Below are 21,564 nucleotides of genomic sequence, written 5' to 3'. Positions count from 1 at the left end.
GGTCGAGCCACAGCCTCAGATCATAGGTGCTTCAAGGCACGGCTCCTGCACACTGCTGAGACTTCTGGTAAAGGACATAAGGCCGCAAGCCCCATTTTCTAGCCTCTGGACAACCAGGAACTGTCAATGGTATAAACCAGTGATGATGCTTTTTGCTCCGTGTGCCAGAATTGCAATACATTTTACTCACCAACACACTAAGCCAGAAGTCCTCTACCAGTGTTTGGTATCTAGCAATAACCCTGAAAAATTTATGGATTTCTTAGAAGAAAAGTAGTCAGCAGCAGCTAGGGCTTCTCCGGCTTACTATCTTGTGAGAAGGAAGTCAGAAAATTGCTGCAGAGAGACCTAAGTACTTTAAACTATTAAGATACATGTCCAGACCAAGTTTTTCCAGTCTGTCAAGTTTGGCTGCAACTGCTTAATGTACTTTAAGTCATCTAAAGATCAGCAACAGTTCAAGGAGTTCTGAAATTCCCTAGATACCCATCTTATTTGAACTTGCTGCATGCCTTCCCTTCCTCCTCCCTTTAGACAGTAGATTGAGGTTTCATTCCAAATACAGTTAGAAATAAGAGTTATTAGTATCTGCATAATAACCTCTCTTTAACGATGCTACCAAAACACGCTCGCTCTATTTTCCAGTAGAGGAGGTATTTTCATCTTGCATAACGGCCAAAGCATTGTTTAAAGCCTGTTAGTAATGTTTAGATTTTCAATATTTTAAATCCGAAAAAACTCCAGTAATTGCAAACTGAAATTACATCAATCTCATCTGAAAGCACATACATACACGATGAACTGCAAGTTTAGACCCAGATTGTCGTAGCTCAGTCTGCCCATACCATTATTTACTTTATTTAATTACTAATTAGTTCAATTACTAATATCCAAATCAATATATTTTTGTTGTGTCTAGAGATGCACATGATATCCAAATTCTCTAGATCGGAAAAGGTTTCAAATCCTTCGTGTGATGAAAGTACAAAATTAAGCTGAATGGACTAAATCCACTTTCGGCGTAAGCTGAGAAGCTTGCTGATCAGCCACCATGGTCAGATCAAGTTGCATGAAAAGTTAGTTACTAACAAGAGTTGAAAAAGAGAAACATGTACATACCACACAGGAAGCTTCATATTGTTTCCCCAGTTTAGGTCTTAAAAATGCACTGAAGGAAGGGAGAAAAAGCATTAGAGACCCAGTACTTCAAGTGCGGATTTTGCTTAGTTATTTTTAGGATTTTTCTCATGTCAGAAGGTTGGCAAAAGGCTGAGAAGCTTAATGTAAAGGAAGCCATAAGGCCAAAACAATGTTCAGATACCTGTTGATGACATCTGACAAAATGCTGTTTCCTTTTCTAGAAGACAAAAGTACCCACACTGATATGCCAAGAGGTAGTTAATCCTCAAGAAAAGTCCCGTTCCCCATGGATAAAATCTTCCATCAGGCAGTTTTCAGCCATTTTACCTCAGTGAAAGATTTTCAATACATTCTGTTTAAAAATGTGTTAACTATTACTGAACTTTGCCTTGCCTCTATTTTAAGCCAGAGATCCATTTGCCAGTTTTGTATTAAGTATTTGCCCCCACAACTGCTGATGTGGAAGGCTTATGATGAAATGCAGGCCTGTACCCTGTAGGTAGAGAACACCCACCCTCTACTGTCACTCCTCTCAAGAACAGGATCAGAGTTAAATACTCAAAAAATTAATCAGGTCACTTTATTACAGCTTTTTTTTTTTTTTTTGGAGGACATCGAAACTGTAGAATAAAGGGATTTTGTGACTGAGGCCTTAAATTAGAGCCACAACCTTCAAACCTTCCAACCTCCCCCCACAGCCCCCGCAACGTTTTCAGTTTAGAATTCTGTTAAGACAGGATTCACAAGGAACATAAAGCCCCAGCCATACATTCAGCCTGCCCCTCACACATCATTACTCTCCAATCCAATGGAATAAGGTGAGACTTTGACATATCTGTTTGCATGCTGACCTCTCAAAGCATAGATTATACTTCCAGAACAGCTGCAAATACAGATACAAGCAAAGCTGCAAGTCCGGTGCAGCACTGAGGGATGCTGCTTCTGGAACCAGAGCTCCAGGAGTCCTCTTAAAAGTGGGGGTGGGGGGACGGACGACAGGGAGGAGTGGAGAGGTGCATAGACACACATACACACGGATGTTTTAAAGTCAAATCAAGAAGCTGCCTGGGACTGCCGCTAGGTTAAGCTGCCTCCAGTCCTCCCCCCGTCCCCAATACGCACAGGTTGCTCTATACTGAGTGCAAAGAGAGCAGCTTGTTTCACGCCTTCATGTTGCAGCTGCAGTAACCGCTTCCTCCCCATTACTGGGCAGCAGCTGGCCTGCCCCCCCTCCCCACTTCCACTGCCCTGTTGCAGCTGTATCCCAAGTACCCCAGGGCTTGCTGCTCTCACCTGGTTTGCCTCCACAGGAAGGTCTGGATGGGCAGAGGGATGCCACGGCCGCTCTCCTGCTCCTGGCCCTCTGAGCTTTTCCTTTTCACCATGATGTTGATGACAGCTCCTGCTGTGAGCCAGTCTTAGCAGACGTACCAGCCGGGATCTCCCATGGCTGCGTCTTTGCTCTCCGTAACTCTTTACCCCCTTCCCCTCACCCCCTGCAGCCCGCCCCCTCCCTCCCCTCTTACACCTCCCTTCAGCTCTGCTGGTGCAAAATGGCTGCAGAAGGCAGGGAGGAAATTCGGGGAGCGAAGATGTCCGCGTCCCTCTGCCTCCTCCCTGCCTTCAGCACCTCCCTCCGTGGACAGCTCGCAGCACCGAGCGCCGCGCCGGCAGGCGGTGACAGGGAGGGCGGGCGGGTGGCGGCAGGCACCACCCCGCCCGGCCGCCCCGCCGCCCCCGGGCCTCCCGCACAACTCCCAGCGCCCGGGAAGGCCGCGGGGCCGCTCCTCCCGCCGGCCCCGCAGCAACAGGGCCGCGGCCGCCTCTCCCTGCCTCGGGCGCGGCGCGCCCGGCGGGGAAGTTTCGAAGCCCCGCCAGCCCGCAGCGAGAGGAAGAGGCAGAGCAGCCGAGAACCGCCGGGGCGGGAGACGTCTCCTTCCCGCCCGCCTGCGGCAGCGACAAGTTCAATAGGCTGCTCCCGCACATCGGTGCGGCCTGGGCAAGCGCCCACGGCCGCAGAGCAGCAGAACTGAACGAGGGCTTTTCGGGGGAGCTCGCTCGTGCTTTGGAAGGCCGAGTTCCCCTCCTCGGATCTACAAAGGCAGGAGCCCTCGAGGCGTCCGATACAGCACGGAGCAAGGCTGCTAAGCGGGGAGATGCTCCTCCATCTCAAGAGCGGGGAGAGAAGGGAAGCAAGTAGTAAACCCTCTCTGACAGTGACGGTTGGTGGTAGGAGCGGGGGAAGTTTGGCGTAGTTATTCCATGGGTTTTTCTTGCGCAGAAAGAGTTGAGACAAACAGAGATGGAGAGGATGGTGAGTGCCAAAGCAGAGTTACTTGTGTTTCCAACTAAACACCAGACTGATTTGACTAATACAAAGATATATCGGAGTCAGGTTTGCTGGAAATATTTCTCAGTCACTGTTACATTAGCTCTCCTTACATACCTACAGATATCAGAAGATAGTATACTACTACAAATAATTAATAGAATAAAATGAAAGACCAATGCAAGTCCACCCTTACCAGTTAATTTTTCACAAAAAAATTGTGGTATTTCATTCCTTATATAAAGGATTGCAAGCTTAAAGAGAGATGCTCCAACAAGCCAAGGCCATATTTCTTCCTGTCCTTCAATCTTCCTACTTAACATTAGGCACTTAAAGACTCACCAAGGTCATTCCTTTCTGGAACAAGAGCTGAACTGACCAACACCGCCTATTTCCTTCCTTACGAGTACTCTGAGAAACAGGTTTGCTGAAGACCCAGTGCCACTACTTTGATAATCTGCATTTACTCCCACCCAGGAAAAGGTTTTTTCTGGAGCCCAACCCAGTACTTCCTTGCAGTGACTTAGGCTGGTCTTGATCTCCACTCGTGGAGAACAGGACCCTATGTCATCTACATTTTGCTAAAATCCCCCTCTTGCACAAAAGGAGTATTAAGACAGTTAATTAGAAGGTAATCTGTTAAATAAAACCTAAACAATATGTTCACAACCAAAAAGTTTTAAATAACTAAAATCACTTATCTACCCGAGTGCTGAAATGCTAAAGTAGTTGGTTTTGTTTGTCTTGTTTGGTTGGGTTTTTTGCTAACAGTAACTTTTTCTGCTGGTGCACAGAAGTAAGGCCTTTTTATTCACAGGATTAGCTTGCTCAGACAGGGAAGTTTTTAATTACTATTTTCTTTCCTTCAATTAAGTGAGGTCAGACAGGAAAAAAATAATCTTGATTTCTAAAATCTTATGAGAACTAACTACAGAGAGAAGATGGTTAAAACTACTTCTAAATGCAAGGTATGTGTTAAAGAAGTTTCCCTACTCCACATCCCCTTAATGGATCTAGGACTTTTTATACAAAGCAAATTTGGAAAGCAAATCTGAGTTTTAATTCCTGCCAGCTTGCCTCTTGACAGTCAGAAGTGAAACACAACGCAGTAGGAGTGATAAACTTATTTTTAAATAATTGCTTTTTCCAGTCCTATAATGTGTTATGAAATTACTGAATAAAGCATAACCTCAGCTAGCAACAAATCTGAAGTCTAATTTTATTTGGAGTTTTAGTAATTATCAAGCAGGAAAATCACTCTTCTTCCACGAAAAGTATGAGGACTAAAGAAAGTTTTAATGCTATTTGCAATTGAAGAAAAAAAATTAACAGAACTGATCTGTTAAGGCCTCAAAAAGTGCAAGGTCAGTGTCTTCCTCATGGACATTCACAATGTGAATAACTAGAACTTGTAGCTTCACCACAGTTAAGAGGATTGCTAGCCCTCGGCCAGGGATGAGGGTTGCAGGGATGGTTTATGTGGATGTTATTTTAAGCGTCATATAGTCTCACCCTCAAAATTAGCGCCATCAGGCATTTTAGTCAGTTATAATATTGAACTGGTTTAAGATACTTGCATTCTCTCAGTAACTGGTAAGCACAGTTCAGATCTGTTGAGGGTTTTTTTATTGTTTGCTTGTTTTGGGGGGTTTTTTGGTTGGTTTTTTTTGTTTTGTTTTGCTTTTTAATGGGTATCTCTCCTTATTCCTGCATTCAAGAATTTACAGTAGCTTCCCGTTTGCTGCTCTAAGCCTAAGCTTATTATTCCCATGCTCTGCTACACAACAGGAAACACAAGAGCAAAAAGGTCTGCAGCTTGCTCGCAGACTACAGCCGAAATCTCCTACGAATTCTCCAGATTGACAGGCACACCAGAGGCACTTGGTGTGGTCAGTCCAGGGCAGCCGCTGGGGGTAAACGCTCCACAAAAAAACAAGTTTAGTCGGATAACAATGGCATTCATTGGTTTCACACCGACCCAAGTAAACAGCATTGCTGCCCCTGAACAGAGGGCAGGGCTTGGAAGCTCTTCTTCTTGGAAGCACTTCAGCGAGCCTCCAAAGGGGAATCCAAGCGTCCTCTCTTCAGTCAGAAGAGGAGCAGGAGCAGAGCACACACGAGGCAACTGCATGCTAGCCCCACATCTGTCAGTGTTGACTATCACTCAGAAAGCAGGAGGACAATATACTAGTACCTCTACCTGGCTTTTTGTTACATCCTTGAAGGACTCTTCAAGAGAAACAAAAGCTTTGAAGTACAGTATTATTTTTCCTTACTCTTTCTTTGTGTGCAGCCAGCACCTTGCCCTGTCACACAGCCATTAGCAAGTGGAGCTCAGGTAGCCCAACAGACATGGAGAGGAAACTGCATAACTACTACTTTGTAGTAATGGAAAACGTAACTGCAAGTTGCAGTTCTAGTCAAACTTGCCATTTTGAGTCCAAAATATTGCTCTCCAACAACATGCAGCCATAAAAGACACCTAAATCCCTCTGTTTGTACAGAGATTTGCAGTTACAGAACTTCCGATGCAAAACAAATCGGAGAGCAAAGAAAAGATTATCAATAGCTGGCACTATCATAAGAACTGCAGTCACAAAGGTGCAGATTCTCCAATCCAGCTGGGCTGTGACCAGCACTAAACCCAGGGGGTGGCAAGGCTGGTTTATATTAGTTTACAGTGGCTAGAGACCAATTTTGTTCTTGCCTTGTTTTGGAGACACATACACACACACACCACAAAGGGCACACAAAGCTGAAGTGATCTGTACCTATGTAAGTGAAGCAGCTTGCAACTTGGGAGTTGCATGTGTAAGAGAAGAAGGAACTTTACAGCCTGGAAAATTTTACTCATCTCTATACTGAACTCCTGCTTCCAGCAGAGGCTTTCAGATTTGCAGTCAGCATTTGACTGTACCTAAATACTAACACTGAAGTGGGTGCTGCAAAGAGAAAATCCTCCAAATCCCCCTTACAGTGGGGATAGAGAAGAAGCAAGCAAACACTTCAGGGAGGTCATTATAGAAGCAAGGTGTCCTGAAAATTCACAGGTGCTCTGTTCACTAGGCTACACTGGCATCTTGGGCTGGCACAGAAACACAGGTCTGTCTGCCTGCAAAAAGATCACAACTAGTGCAAGAAGTCACTGCTTTCAGGAAGCAGGCATGGGGAAGAGCAGAAATAGCGTCATTAGCTCTGCTGTACTCCAGCAATTCCCAGCCCACCCAAGTGCTTGGGTACATGACACTATTTTTCCATTTTTTCTCTTACTACAGGCAACACCAGTCTGACATCCCCCCAAACCACATGATTCTGCTTGATCACTGCTTTATTCATCGCACAGTTGTGTTTACACATCCATCACAGTAGGATTCAGTCTTGATCCAGAAACAGTCAAAGCTGGCAGCGTGCCACAGAGTAGGAACACTGAGCAGAACCTGAGCATGAAGCCCCCACTCTACACAGGAGTGCCCAGAGCAGGGAACAGCTCTAAACCTCACTGTCTGGCACTTGTTTTCATGCTGATGCTCGCCAAGTCCCCAGCCTCAATCCCTGCCACATACGCTCCTAAGTGTTCATACCTTTAATTTATCTGTTATTCTCTTTGTGCAGAAAGAACCAGAATCCAAACTCTCAGGAGTATCCCGAGCCCATTCTGTGGTGCAGCAGCCTTTCCAAGAACAAAGCTGTGAACAGCTCCTAACTGTACACCCCAGAGCAGAGAACAAAGACAATTGTTTGGCACAATCCTGAGAGCTTAGTCTTTCATAAGCTGCCAGCAGGCTTTTGTCCTTGGCTGAAAGGACCCATGCTGAAGACTCTTTCTCTCTTGGGACAGCCAGTCACAGAAAGTCAGCACTGATGGATGCCACTCATTTTACCCTTTCTCATATGGGTCTGACAGGTAGAAGAAAAAGTTACTCCTTCATTTATCCATTTCTCTTCCTAGAAAGTAGCTACACTAGAACACAGCAAAAGTATCAGCAGAGAGTAGGCACAGAGGGCTATTTCATTGGCAGTATGGTACACGCTGTCATTTACAGCAGTGTAACGAGCGGGTCAAAGGCTGCTGTTTCAGCGTGGCAACTGTATAAATCCTCTTTGCACTATCATGAACTGCACAAGATAGAAGTATATGGAAGTTTAAAACAAAGGCCTGATTCTCTCCTTCCCAGGTGTTTTGTAAAAATTAAAGAAACTAGGAAAGCTCTGTTTTTTAAGGGCTTTTAAACTAAGCATGAAAACAAGCCAACTAAGGTTCTTCAGAAGTCTCATTCACAGCTCTTCTTGCCAGCCCTGCTCAAACACAATACAACTACGTGTTCAGAAACAAGGATTAATGAACCCCTAAAACTACCAGGTTTGCTGCTGTTGCTACATGAATTTGGGCAGGAGCAGACTGCAGTCCAGCTGGATCAGTTTCCATAAGGACAATCAGGTATTTAATCCTTGGGCCACATTTAGCTGGAATCAGTAGGAGCAGCATAGCACTCATGCATCTGAGAATCCCGTTTTGAAACAGAGCAGAAACACAGATCCTCCACAGTCACGGCAGAAAGAGAGTTATTGCCTTTGCATAATGTTCAAGCAACAAATCATATTCACAGAGCCATTTAATTGCAATTAAATACATAATAAGCACACGTTATGCTCCAACTAGATAAGGCAGAGAGAGATGGAGCAAAATCCTAAAGATGACACACGGGGGTCTCTGGACAAGACTGGGAAAAAAAAAAAAAAAAATCCAGATTCCACTCTCAGGGTATCACACCACCCCCTGGATCAGGACTCTCCAAGCTCTGGGACGTGACTGCTTTGGCAGTAGCTGTAAAACTTCTACTTCCTTTTGGGAAAAAAACAAACAACCCCCTTCCCCCCAAACTCCACCCTACCCAAACACCTTTTTCACCTTCTTCCTGGAAAAGAAAGTGGGGATCTCTTGTGCCACTGAGTTACCAAACATGTCTTCCTCTCCGTTGCTCAGAAGAGAGCAGAGAACTGCTTCCACCATGTGCTTCTCCTTCCAGAACAAGGGCACTCACACAAGCCAGGTTTGGGAGCCCCTCCATCAGGGCCACACTGTCTTTTATCTTCACAGCAGCAACTAGGACTTCTGCGAGGCCACACACCTCTAGGCGAAAGGCCTTCTGCCTGCCGCTCTGATCCCTTTCTCTGACCCATCCGCCTGTTTTTTCCACCATGTTCCTGTACAACGCAAAGAATACCCCACCAGCTGTGATAGGCACAGGATGGACAGATCCTCTGTACATCTAGCCAACATTGTAGCAAGATTCCTGGACTTCCCTCACTTTCAGTAGCTGTAGTTAAGATTTTATGCACAGCTTGTACTCACCTCGGTGCTCCAACATCACAATCTGCTAGCAAATTATAAAATACATCACCTACCACATGCTGCTAATAAGACACAACAATCATACGAATATCACCTCTTCTTTGTTCTCTTTGAAAGGAGGAAACAGGTCCTTACCAGTTGTCCTCAACCATCGTTCTAGCTGTGAATGCTTAAATCAGGATTTACTCTTTTGTTCTCAACCTCTTAATCCTTTTCCTTTTAGCAGATGATACATTAGTTCTGCCTTGTGCCTAAGCACCCTTAGGAGGGTGCTTCTAATGGATAATTAACAGCACTTAATTATTCCTCCAGGTAGTTTGACTGCATTTATTTATGAATATTGCAGCATTATGTGAAAAGTCCAGCTTGCTCAGGGGCTGGGAAACTTAAGGCAGTCTGCTCAGTTGTATCTCCCTCCTACTGATCAGGCTCCCAGCCATGTTCAGAGGATTCTTCTTCTGTTAGCAAGTCCCACTGCTGCTATCCAACTCTGCAGAATATGCAGAGCTCACACCGTAGCTGATACTGAAGCTCTCGTTTCACCTGTGTCGTTGCATCTACATCTGCACAGCACAGGCTTGAAACCCCTCCAGGGCAGGCATCAGAGCAGGAGGAGGCATCACAAGCAGCCTTGCTTGAGCAGGTCCAGAGCAGGCCATGCAAGGGCAGGAAAGCCTGAGAGGTGAGGCTTCCCCGTTTCCCCACCCCACAGCCCCATGCTGAGAAGGCACCTGGTCCACACAGGTGGTTTGGGCCAGCACACAAACATTTTCTGGAGTATTTCTTTGTTCCACCTGCAACGCAGAGTTGCATTTCCTCCCTGACCTGAGCTATGGTGGGGGTTTAAGCACCCACCAACAGATCCAAAATAAAAAACTACTTTCAAGCAGCCCTGTTTCCCCGTTAGCTTTCAGGAGGACCCCAAGAGCTCACTACCCACAGCTCCCATTACCTTTGCTCCTCAACAGGCTGCAGGGAGCCGGCCCCGACCACGCTCATCCGACGCTGCCGGCCGGGCTGCGCGCCTCAGGGCGAGTGAGGACGCTCCCTTACGGCTATGAGGGGAGGGAGCGCCGCGCCGACGCCTCACGGCGCCAAACCAACGGCCGCTCGGCGACCGTTACCGGCTCCGCGGTATTTATAGCCCGCCGGAGCGCGCGCGCCCCCGCGCGGGCGCGAGGCAGCCGTTGGCCGCGCGAGCCGTGCCGGGGGGCGGGGCGGGGCCGCCATTTCCCTGAGGAGGGTCGCTCTGGGGAATGGGGTGGCAGCCGCCGGCCCCCCCGCCCCTCAGGGCATCACGCCGGCCAAGGGCAGCGGCTCCTGCCCGACGGAGGAGGGAGGGAGGCAGGAAGGCTGCCCCGCGGTTCAGCCCAGTGGGAGGAAGCGGTGGAGCCGTGATCCAAAACTGTGACGAGCCCCCGGCAGCGGCCCAGCTCGTGACAAAGGGATGGCTCCGGCCATTGGTGACACCTTCGCACACCTCTGCGCTGAAGGCAGCCGAAGGAAACACCGTGACAAGCGAGGGGAAGCTGGCTGGAGGGCTCAACTGGGCAGTGCAGGGTGATGCTAAACCTCACCTCCAGGCAGGGACCCCAGGATGAAGGGCAGAATAACATATTCACACAAAGCAGGGAAATGTTATCCCACGGAAGAGGACGCTAGCTGTAAAAACGAATTCTTTTGGCAAGAAGTAACAGGGACTAGCTGAGAAATACGACTTGATCTGCCCTGACTTCTCCGGGCAAGACTGACTATGCACGAGTCAGGTGTACGACACTTTTTTTCCATGCAGGGCAGCGATGTACAGTGGTTGAACGCAGCTGTACCACAAACAGTGGAAACCGACACAAGCAATTAGATGACAAGCGATTTTATTTTGCAAAACAATCACTATACAGCAACAAATACAATTGCAAATCGGATTGAAAAACATGAACTACCTACCACCAGCCATTCAAGAAATGCCTCTTTTATGGTAACAGGCTCTAGAATTATCAGAAAAAACACAGGTTTGTAACAGCAGATTGTATTCCTTGACATCCCAGCATACAGTATGTTTATTTATTGGCTTTTTCTCTTTGCTAAAGTTGAAGTGGCTTTTATACGCCTGACTTTTCCAAGTGTGAAACTAATTTACCTTCCTGCAGCGGGAATTGCTGGAGTTGCAGAGGAAGTTGCTTTAGCAATCTGACTAGTGAGCGAGCTCAGCACACACCTGGGCTAGAAATCTACCTGCGTCGATTTTCACAGCAAATGTGATCTACTCTTCAAGGCATTTGCCTTCGAAGGGACATTTGTACTTGGGTTTCAAACAGTATTTGGTCCAGCATGGGAAAGACTTCTGCTCACGTGTGGTAGTCCACACAGGCTGCCTTTCGACTCCCTTTGGGTCGTGTGTATAGGCAAACTTAGATTTGTAAGCAGTCACGATGAGGTTACTACTGTACCTTAGCAGAGCACTGAATGGATAATACCATTTACTGCTGTACAGTGAAAATATACATAGCCCTTGTGGCCACACGATTTCCCTCATCGGTATTAGTTTTTCCTTTACTGTTGCTGGACAGATGTTTGCTCAACTTTGATTTCTTTCTGCTTGTGGTTACATAGAAACAGAACTCTGCAGATGGGGCAGAAGCACTTTTTCTTTTGTCTCTACAACCTGATGGATTATTTATTTGGGGCTCTCCCCTAGCTATCCAAACAAGGTTTCACCATTCCTTTTGTCTGGATTATCTCTGCTTTGTTACAGAGTTGGGTCTCAGGCACCCAACATACCTGCTGGCTCAACATGCCTGTGGAAAAGAAACACAACGGATGCAGTTTCCAGGAAGCTGGCTCCATCTTCTTTAGTGGGCATTACATATTTACAAAACCGTTGTTTTTAAAACCAACACTCTTCTTGAGAAGTTAAGATTAATATGAGCTTTTTCAGTGAACATCTAGAGTCATGTAACATAACTTGTTTTTTTTTTTTCTTTTTTTTTATTTAACAGCACAAAACTCTTGATTTCTTTTCATCTAACTCCACAGCGTTCTAGGATTCTTTCTATGGAAGGATGATTACGATTACGAAGGTCTTTGCTTGAATCAAGACAAGAAAGCTCATTTTAATGCATGAAATAAATGACTCGGTGTGTTACACCACTCTAACTTTGGACTCATAGGTGGATTAACTAAGCTTCATTTTCTAGAGTATGTAAATTTTAAAAGCGGAATAAAAAAACTTGAGTCTCAGGCTAAGTCTGTTCTCACTAGCTGGTGTTCAGCTACAGAGAAGCTGAGGTTCAGTAGTACCATAGACTCTCTCCCACATTGGCAAAAGGCATAAAAAAAAAAACCACTGCAAGGCTAATTTGTACTAATTGACGGTATGATCAGGGCAACTTGATATAAACACTGTTTTGTTGTTTTTTCTTTCCGTCTGTCGTTTTTCTGGAAAAATGGGAAGAGGCTTTTAATGCACCTCACTTAACACTGTTTTCATGTGAATTCTTAGGATTACTCTAAGCAAAAGTACAACAAATACAAGGCAGAAATCAGAATCCTCCAGATGCACTTAGCATGGTTCTAAACTCACTGTCCTGTGTATAAAACAACTGACTTACAAACAGTATTAGGTACTTTATAGTGTGAAAAAGCTTTTTGCAGGGCTGAAGTGTCATGTGTGGGGCTGTTAGGAGTTCATCTTCAGTAAAATTTTTAGAGATGTAACCATTTTGTTTTGTGTTTGTACTGCTGTGACAGCTTAGCCAAAATCCCCCTTTGGTCCACTGAATATTTACTGTCTAGTAACTGTGCATTTACTACCTGAATTTAATGATGGGGAATCCTGTGCTCTTACTAGAATCCTTCTCCACAGACAAAAAAAACTTCTCTATGAGTTTTTTCAGATCAAACCCCAACACACACACGCACACATACAAATTAAGAAGGAAAAAGAACAGATCAAAAGCTTCCAACACACCATGTTAACCTAATACATGTATCAAGTATAGCTCAACTGACAGTGCAAAGTTTAGTTAAGAGACTTCAAAAGGAAAAGATCAAAGAATCTGCAAGAATGTAAACTGGTCATTTCATAATGTCTACTGTACATATAGTATCAGCAGATTATTATCCGCTGATGAGTAATACTACCATATTACCTTCAGTGTTCTCTTAGTGTCCATAAGATAGTGCCGGAGTTCTCACAGGTAACTCCGTTAGATCGGTTGTTTATATATCTCTGCCCTTTATCTTTTATGCACACTTTTTCTTATACTTTTTATAGTCAATATAATCCCACTTTGCTCAGATTTTAAGATGCCCTATTTATTGATGAATTGCTATGGCAACCCAGTCTAGGGAGCTCATTTTATTTATTCACGTACTATAATTTACAGGCATCTCTGTTATGTTTAGCACTGTTATCTGAGTGCCTGAGTGTATACGTAAGACATCACTGAAGGAGTGGAAACAACATCTTAATACTTTTTTCTGTGTTTCAACTTTAGCAAAAGAAAAAAATAAATAAATCTAACGTTCACTGTTACTACAAGAGTTTAAAAAAAAAAAAGAAAAAGAAAAAGAAAGAAAAAAAGCCAGAACCAAACTATTGCGGATTTTTAAAAAATCCAGAATCCAAACTCAGCCATCTTTGGAGACCCTTTTACAAACATCTGGACCCCACAAAAATCATACCTTTGTGAAGAAAGGGAGGGAAGGGAAGAGGGAAGGAATCCTTTTTCTAGCATCACAGAAGAGACTTGCATCTGGCACTAAAACAGGGTCACGGCTTTTAGTTGTTACAGAAAGCAACTTCATGCTAAAATTTTCATCTTTTTTAAATGTATTCTTATGAATAGGGAAAAAAAACCCTGCTAACATCTACTTTTACATACCTAAAATTGCAACACCAACGGGTGCAAGAGACACAGATACTGTGAATAAAGAAGTAGAATATTCAAGTATATGAGGAGGGCGTATCACAAATGGCCACAGAGAAATATATATATCTATAATACTGTATCAAACAGATGGAAAGGATGTGAAACCGGTGGTGCATACACAAATCTAGCCGCTTAACCAACTTTCTAATCAGACAAGTCCATTGGGGTGGAAGTGCTTGCTTTCAACAGCTTTTTTACGTCACTTCCCCAAGCATGGTTCAAATGTTTTCAACTACTATTTTTAGTTATTAGTTAAATAATTTATTGGCTTTTCAGCTATACACTGACATAATTAACCAGGTTCAAAAAAATGTTAATAACTTAATGCAACTTTTGTTCTACTCATTTATACAAAATAACACTTTTTTTTTAATTAAACTTGAATTTCTGTATACGCCCTTCCTTCTGGTAAGCAGACTTTTAATTTAACCTGTAATAACTTACAATGGGCAACATTTCTTTTTTTATTTCCCCATCTATCAACAGAACAGTGAAATGAGCAACTTGGGGTATTAACAAGGCTCTTCAGAAAGAGGTGGCTGGCCTTCAGGCACATGAAAGGTAAAAATGCATTTTATCATAGTACAGTACCCCATGCAAGACAGAGCAGAGCAACAATAATTATCCAATGTAACATACGGCAGTTGTATACCCATATAAAGCCAGTGTCTTCCTGTTGTAAATGGAGATCAGGCCAATTTCTGCATCTATTTATTTTTTTTTTCTGCTTTTTTAACTGTATGGTAACTACAAGTCTTGGGACGTGACTTAGTTTTAGACATGGTAAAGAATGAATGTAACACCTGCTCTGAGCCCATTCCTGCCAAGAGCTCATGCCTAAATATTATTACTTCATACAACGCGAAATGAGCAAATTCATAAGCCCTGCTTAGCAAGGGCTGCCGTGACATCTTCAGCAAGGGTAGCAAGCTGGGGCGATTCAAGCAGGTTGATGCTTCCAGAGGATGAGACGTTGCTGAGTCTGCGTGGTGAAGCCACGCTGGACCTGCCTGGTGACTGCGTGATGATCTCAGCCCCGTGATCGACACGGGCTTTAGCGTGCTCTCTGAAGTTTAGCTTCTGGCTGTCAATCTGCTCCAGGAAAGCAAAGAATTTAACACATTATATATTCACCAAATTATCTCATTATAGATCATCATTTGGGTCTCATTTTGTTTATTTTTAAGAACTCTTACAAGGATTGAAGCTTCTGCACTCCTTAGAATAATTGAAACTGAAGATTTTTTCACCTTGTTTAATATACATTGGCTTACTATGCCACATTCTCTTACTATTTCTGTCTCTGATGGATGCTCTAATGAGCAGTACCATTGTTCCTAGCTGTGTGAATTTAATAGACATTTTATGGGCATTGCGATTTGTTTCTGAAATCTGTTTTTTCAAATGTTTGTGGAGTGATCTTACTTTCAAGATGTCTTCCTCCTGTTTCACAAAGCAGTCCTGATCCTCTGGGATATCCATACTACAAACTTACTAGATCATACCCATGCTGTACAACGGCCCCAAACAAGGTTCATCTTCAGGGGGAAAGCCAGCGCACAAACCACAGGATGTTTACTTTAAGATTCGCTCTCAGCTTAGATGTGGATGTGAGATTGGTCATTCCAAATTCCAAAGGGAGCAAATGGCATGTGAGTGTGCTCAAAGGAGAACAAACAGATGTTTCCTACTCAATTCAGAGCCATCGCTGAATGCACAGCTCTAGTAACTTCACTGGGCCAGGGGCACAATGGTAGCCTTTTCTCTGACAGCTGTCCCCTTACCTTGACGTTACCACCGCCAGGTACGTGGTGGGCATTTTCCAGTGAACCAACTTTAGCCTGAGCTTTTTCTTTGAAATCCAGTTTCACGCTCTCAATTTTCACACGCCCACCTCCTACACAGAAAAAGGAAATACAGATTAAGAGGCTGGAATGGCTCAGGAGAAAGTCTGACCTGATGCATGCGGGTGCACTCACGTTACTTCCCTTTTAGTTGAGATCTAATGGTTTTAGAGAAGCACAGAATATCATGCTGCATGTTCAGTAAAATACAAAATCTTCAATGCATATTCAAGCGGTAAGTATATGCTGCAGCCTTACTGATTTTCATGGGATTTAAGCATATGCTCAAGTATTTTGCTGACTTCAGTCTGCATTTCAGTATCTTATCAACTGACATTATGCCACAGCAGCATCCTTCTGCATTATTTTTTTATCAACTCTCTAAACTAGGTGGTCCCATACCTTTATGTCTTTATGTATTTAGTTAAGTAGAGTTACGAATATTATTTTTATAACCGAAGTGTATTTACTTTCTCTTGGACTATAAAAGAGAATGGTATCGTCCATGATTTCTCCTTCACGTAACAGGATTAGGTCTTTGCTTTGTCCCACATCCCAGAAATTTCTACAATACCTGGCTTGTGGTGGATATTCTTGAGCGAGCCACACTTGGAAGTCACATGACTCAAGTCAATCTTCTTGGTTACGATTTGTACCTGTCAAAAGCACACATACACACACAATTACAGGAATGAAAAAAATAAAATAAATAAAAAGCCAAGCCCTGCAGAGGAAGAGCCCAAGCCTCTACAAACCACTGGAAAAGGAGAGATGGTTAGTAGAAAACAGACCATGCCACAAAGGAGGAAACACCTGGATTAATACAGCAAGCTTCCTTCCCACCTAGGGAAATGACAGAGCTGGGTTAAGCTTTACTGTTAGCAAAACGAAGAGGAGGGCAAAGCAGATCAGCTTGTGGGTTCTTTCTAAAATGTTTCTGAGCCTCCTCTCAGGGTGGGTGCTCCGAAGCCCTGCATGCAGCAGGACCCATCCCTTTTGCTTCTGCTCTTGAATGTGCATCTTGGCAAGTAGGAATATTTCAGTGACTGTTTTTTTCCTCTACCATCTGTTTCGTATTTTTTTGCATCTAAATATGGTATGCATTTCAGCTCAATCCACTATGGAGAGTTGGATGAATCTACAAACGTGACTCCTGCAGCTGTACCTGAGCTGGCCAGTGTTCAGCCAGCCGGCTCGGTGGTGCTTAGCGGGTAGCAGTGGCACCGCTCTGCTCAGCCAGGCAGCAGCACAGGCACCCTCCCTCCTCCTGCTGCCGGCCGCGTTGCCATGACTGTGCTGAGCCCAGCTCGGGAACAGCCACAGAGCGACACTCCTGCCTTGCTGCGCTCCCAACTAGCTCCCAGATGCGGCCCACAATCACAGCGACTGTGTTTGCAGGTCTTAAGAAGCTGCAGCCCCGCCAGGCCAGACAGGAGCTCCAGGACGGCTGCAATGCCACTGGTTTGCTCGCATCACCAGCAATGACTTAAGCCAGCACCGGTGGCTGTACTGAATCTGTTTGGATCAGATGTGCCCACACTGTCAGCTCTTCCATCTGATCATTTCCATCAGAGCCGCCTTAAGCTATTCCAGCGTGTCTGCTAGAACTAACGGGTGTCTGGTCAAGCCCTGAGCAACCTCCGTTTGTTATACTGGAAAAATGCTGTGGCATGAGCATTAGCACTCAGCACGCTGGTGATCACATCCTCTCTCTGAGCTTTCTTTGTTCTTACGTTTTATTTTTCTTCTTCTTCCTCTCAGGTTAGCTGAGGAAAGGCTGACGCACTGGAAGATGCCCAACTGTGAGGCTGGAGTCTCTTCCTGGAAGTGACTTTCTTGGGCCACTCCCATGAAAAGCACCAAACCATTTCAGCTCACACTGGACTTTTACTGTCAGCACCCTCAGGCGTTTAGAGATAACCCCTCTTTGCTCATTTCCTTTTCCCGTCCAAGTTCTGGAAACATGCTGTGCTCTCTGGAGAAAGATCAGGAGGCCACTACTGCATACACAGGGCTCACGCAACTACCAGACCAGACTCACATGTGAAACAGCAGCGAGAAGGAAAGTAGTGCTCAGAGGAAGGGAGACAGAGGGGTCTGGCTGTGCAAGGTGGGTCAGCACAGTGGAGATGCCTGTTCACAGGGTGTCTGTACTACTTACGTTTCCTCCCCCTGCAGAATGTTTGATGTTATCTCTGGAACCACACCGGGACTGAATATCGCTAAAATCGATCTTCTTGTTTAAAATCCTAACCTAAAAGGAATCGGAGGTAACTTACTATATACCATACACACCGGGGTGCAGGACAAGGGAGCCAGGGTAATTTTTCCTCCTGCTGTGACTCCTTCTTCTGACACTTGTATTGAAATGTGAGAAAGTAAACCACGCCAATCTCTATGCTCAGTATGTTAACTCAGCATATGTAAATGTACTATGCTGCTCTTTTTTCTACTTCACAAAGTGGTGGTGAAATACAAAGGGGAAAATTTTTATGCTGGGAGATAGAGAGGTGGCTTTTCCCTGAAAAGCTCAAAGAACTCCTTGCTTGCCTGGACTGGACATAGTCCTTGGACAGCCTGTCCTAGGCTCTCTTGAGTGATGGACAGTGTTTCTGCTGAACTGGCCACAAGGGGAAGATGGAAACCCTCCTTCCCACAGCTCAGCACTCTGGCCTTTAATGCAGAAATCCCAGATCCAGCCAGCTCAAGTGTGGGTTGAAATCCTGAGATATTTTGCCCCTCCTTCTGCCATACAGCCATAACAGCAGCTACATTCATACAGCAGACCTCAGAGTGTCCTGTGAAAGGGGACTGACAAAATCAATTAAACTGAAGTCAGAGCTCTCTACTGCTCTCTCTCTTTACTGTCGTTTACTAAAGGGCAATGCAGAAAACAACAGCATCTGGAAACCTACGGCTGCAATCACTGCTTCTTGATTTCTGGTGCTGGCCATAAAGTTGGTCACAACAACTTCCTGGTGCTAGCAGCACTGTGCTTCTCCCCCATGCTCCTTGTTTCTGGCAGAACAAGTACCTGACTTTCCCTTGATGGTACCAGCCTCCCTTACAGATTCCGGGAGCCCACATTTTTCTGTGTTACCTTTGCCACAGATGCACTGCAGGCGTATGACAGTGCCTGGAGGTGCTGTCCCGTGCTTGACCCCCATCTTGACCCCCATGTCAAAGCAGTTCCTCTACCTGGTAGAACTCAGGTGCCACCAATGATTGTCCTCCCAGGGAATGATGTGCTGCTGGATGGCAGTTACCAGTAGGCAGGGACAACTAGGTGTAGGGCACACACCTGAGTGACACCAGGCATTTCTGGCCAAGGCTGCACCTGCCTTCTTTGCACCAGGACCTTTATTTACTCAAAGACTGCCACCCATGCAGCATATTCTTTCTCTGGGTTAAATATGAAGTCTTTATTCAAATGTTATGTTGGATTTTATTTATCTCTACATTATTAATATACAATATGAATTTACAGAAAGCCACAGAATTTTGGGCATTATCTATTCATTTTGCTAAATGACACTTTTACAGCCTTTACTGGCATATTACTTAGCACAGTCCTGTTGGCTGCTGTTGTAGGTAAACCTACAGTGACTAACTGATACTGAGATGAGAGAGAGGGACAGATACACTGGGGTACCTTACTGCGGCTTCTTACCACTCCAGGAACACAAAGCAGCTGCAAACCAGCTGAAGTGGTCCGTGGGAAGAAGAACCACGCTGTGCAGTTTCTGCTTCCTGGCTTCAGGCCTTCAGACTGCTCCAGGCTCCCTGATAAATCTGAGACAAATCACTCCCTCTGTGCCTCACCTCTCCAAACTAGGAAAAGACTATTTGCCCCCTTATAGGGATATCAGATTTTGCAGCTCTTGGCTCCTTGCAGTGACAATAATGTCACATTTTAGATAAGGAGTCGAATCCTCTGGCACTGAGCACCTGGAGTGCACTCCTGACTTAAGCCCAGTAAACTCCAAGAAGGAATTTTCAGAGGGCCACACTTTGCAGCTGATGTGAAGAACTTCTTCACAGCAAGCTGTTTCATGCATCCCCCTTATTACATATAACGTAACCACTACATCAGTCAAACCATTAGGATGTTAAGTGTTTTCTTGCTTAATAGGTAAAGATCTGTGGTGATGGCACGCTCAGCAATAAGGCTGATGACAGCACCACAAAACCCCACAGCTGGTAGGTCACCTTCAGAAGGGCATCTTTGGTAGGCAAACTGACTTCTGTCTTTTTCTCTCCTATCGGCTTAATCTGTCCAAGTAAACCAATGTACAATGAAAGAAAATGCCTTTAGAGTTTTATGCTTGTGCTTTCTCTTAATATACGATTTGTTTAAAAATGTACCCCAGTACTATACAAGACAGGTGTCACATCAGTTACAGAAAGACACGTCAGATGTGCAGTCAGATCTGGCTCCCAGAGAGCTTCGGGCCAGACACAACTGGGCAAAACAGAAAGCCTTCCTAGCACTTCCTGAGCACATCTCTCTCAGCAATGGATCAGCAGCACCTCTTAGCAATGGCCACAGGGACGATTTTGCTCTGCAAATGCTGACTTAGGGGTCATGACAAGACCTCAGCGCTGTGGACTGGGGGCCTGTAGCTTAAAAATGGAGCCAAAGCAAGGTGATAAGTTGAGAGGGTGCCTTTGGTCAAGTGCCTAAAGGTTGATTTGCACCCGGAAGTCTGACAGCTTATGAGTCTCATGGCCCTTGGACCTGGCTAGCAGATATGTAAAGGACCAACCATCTCACGTATTCTCTCTGTCTCACTGGGTGAAATGTGCCCCTGTGTAGAGATTTATGTCCTACGCTGAGGGCTGAAGTGAGCGGAGTGATGTGAATGTGTTCTGCTGGTCATCTGGCACAGGGAGGAACTGCACTGATCCAGGTTTTCCCTGATGATCTGTTTCTCCCTTTCCTGCAATATATCAATACCCCTGCACATATTTAAATCATGACTGCCCTCTATAACTAAGTGTTTCACAAATGGAGCCTAAGGCTTTAAACTGCTTAATCCCTCCATCCTACATTCTTCAGCAAGCCCTGTCCCCTCTTGCCAGCAATATCTCCCAAGCTTTCTCCCAGGTCTGCTAGACTGGGCAAATAGAAGCCAATACATAACGGGCCAGCTGTTTGTTGTCTCTGATTGTAGAGAAGGGGCTGAGTTATCACTGCCTTTCCCCCAGTGACAGTGTTTTGCTGAGTCTCTGTTTCGTATCCAGTCAACAACTATCACCCAACTTGGAGGGATGGCCTGTGTTTCTAACCACTGCTCCCTTGCCAGCACTGGTTGAAATGGGCCAACAAGTTACAAATGAGTTAAGGAAGGCTGAGACTGCCAGCCAGACAGCATGACTGCACGAGCTTTGTTTCCTTTGAGAAATCAGGCTGTAAACATCAGAGGGAGAGTACCAAAGAGGGACAAGAACCATTTAGGCTAAAGAGAAGCTTTGGCTTGCAAACAAAGAACATAAACTGACTGTGAATTATTTGAAGCTGGAATCTAGATGGAAATTTGTAACTATCACAGCAGGAAGGCTCTGGAACTGCCTCCCAAGGGAACAGAGCTACAAGAAGAAAGTGGTAAACTTTTACGATGGCACTTGATGAAAGGAATTAGATGATGCAGCTGCTTCTGATAGAGACAGCATGAACACCATGACTCACCAAGAAGGTCTCCGTGTTCCTGAATGTGTATGTACATCTTGTGTGGGGGTGGAGGTGTGGTAGGGATGTACATATATGCACTTCAGTTGTGCTGCACATTAAATGAAAGATCAATCCTGCTCATGCTCTTATTCAGGAAAGGGAACATTTTAGCCTGTGGCAGAAAAAAGGACTGCTTTCTGTTCACACTCACTAAACATCCCAACAAGATAATGTCCTGACAGGCTCCCTCATAACCCGTGCGCTGACCTGTCAGTCTGAAATGTGTACATTCTCTT

General features: G+C 45.0%; 2 protein-coding genes across 11 annotated transcripts in view; both read right to left on the bottom strand.

Annotated features, from left to right (window-relative positions):
- UNC80 (unc-80 subunit of NALCN channel complex) overlaps positions 1-2,708 on the bottom strand; it is a 130,493-nt gene extending 127,785 nt beyond the window's left edge. For both annotated transcript variants that reach the window (XM_075153728.1, XM_075153727.1), the window contains exons 1-2: positions 2,434-2,708; positions 1,120-1,168 (exon numbers count right to left, since the gene is read on the bottom strand). In XM_075153728.1, the coding sequence (XP_075009829.1) occupies positions 1,120-1,168; positions 2,434-2,525 (141 nt within the window). In that variant the 5' untranslated portion in view covers positions 2,526-2,708. The remainder of the gene's footprint in view (positions 1-1,119; positions 1,169-2,433) is intronic.
- A 9,105-nt stretch (positions 2,709-11,813) lies between these two features.
- Positions 11,814-21,564, bottom strand: part of MAP2 (microtubule associated protein 2) — a 232,972-nt gene continuing 223,221 nt past the window's right edge. For 6 of the 9 annotated variants that reach the window (XM_075153705.1, XM_075153709.1, XM_075153708.1 and 3 more), the window contains 4 exons: positions 17,759-17,851; positions 16,172-16,253; positions 15,538-15,650; positions 11,814-14,845 (listed from right to left, as the gene is read on the bottom strand). In XM_075153705.1, the coding sequence (XP_075009806.1) occupies positions 14,630-14,845; positions 15,538-15,650; positions 16,172-16,253; positions 17,759-17,851 (504 nt within the window). In that variant the 3' untranslated portion in view covers positions 11,814-14,629. The remainder of the gene's footprint in view (positions 14,846-15,537; positions 15,651-16,171; positions 16,254-17,758; positions 17,852-21,564) is intronic. The other 3 variants (XM_075153706.1, XM_075153713.1, XM_075153707.1) reach the window with 1 other exon arrangement.

Source organism: Calonectris borealis, chromosome 6 (assembly GCF_964195595.1).
Source record: "Calonectris borealis chromosome 6, bCalBor7.hap1.2, whole genome shotgun sequence".
NCBI lineage: Eukaryota > Metazoa > Chordata > Aves > Procellariiformes > Procellariidae > Calonectris > Calonectris borealis.
The sequence above is the reverse complement of the archived record's forward strand: the minus strand, read 5'-3'. Positions and strand labels throughout refer to the sequence as shown.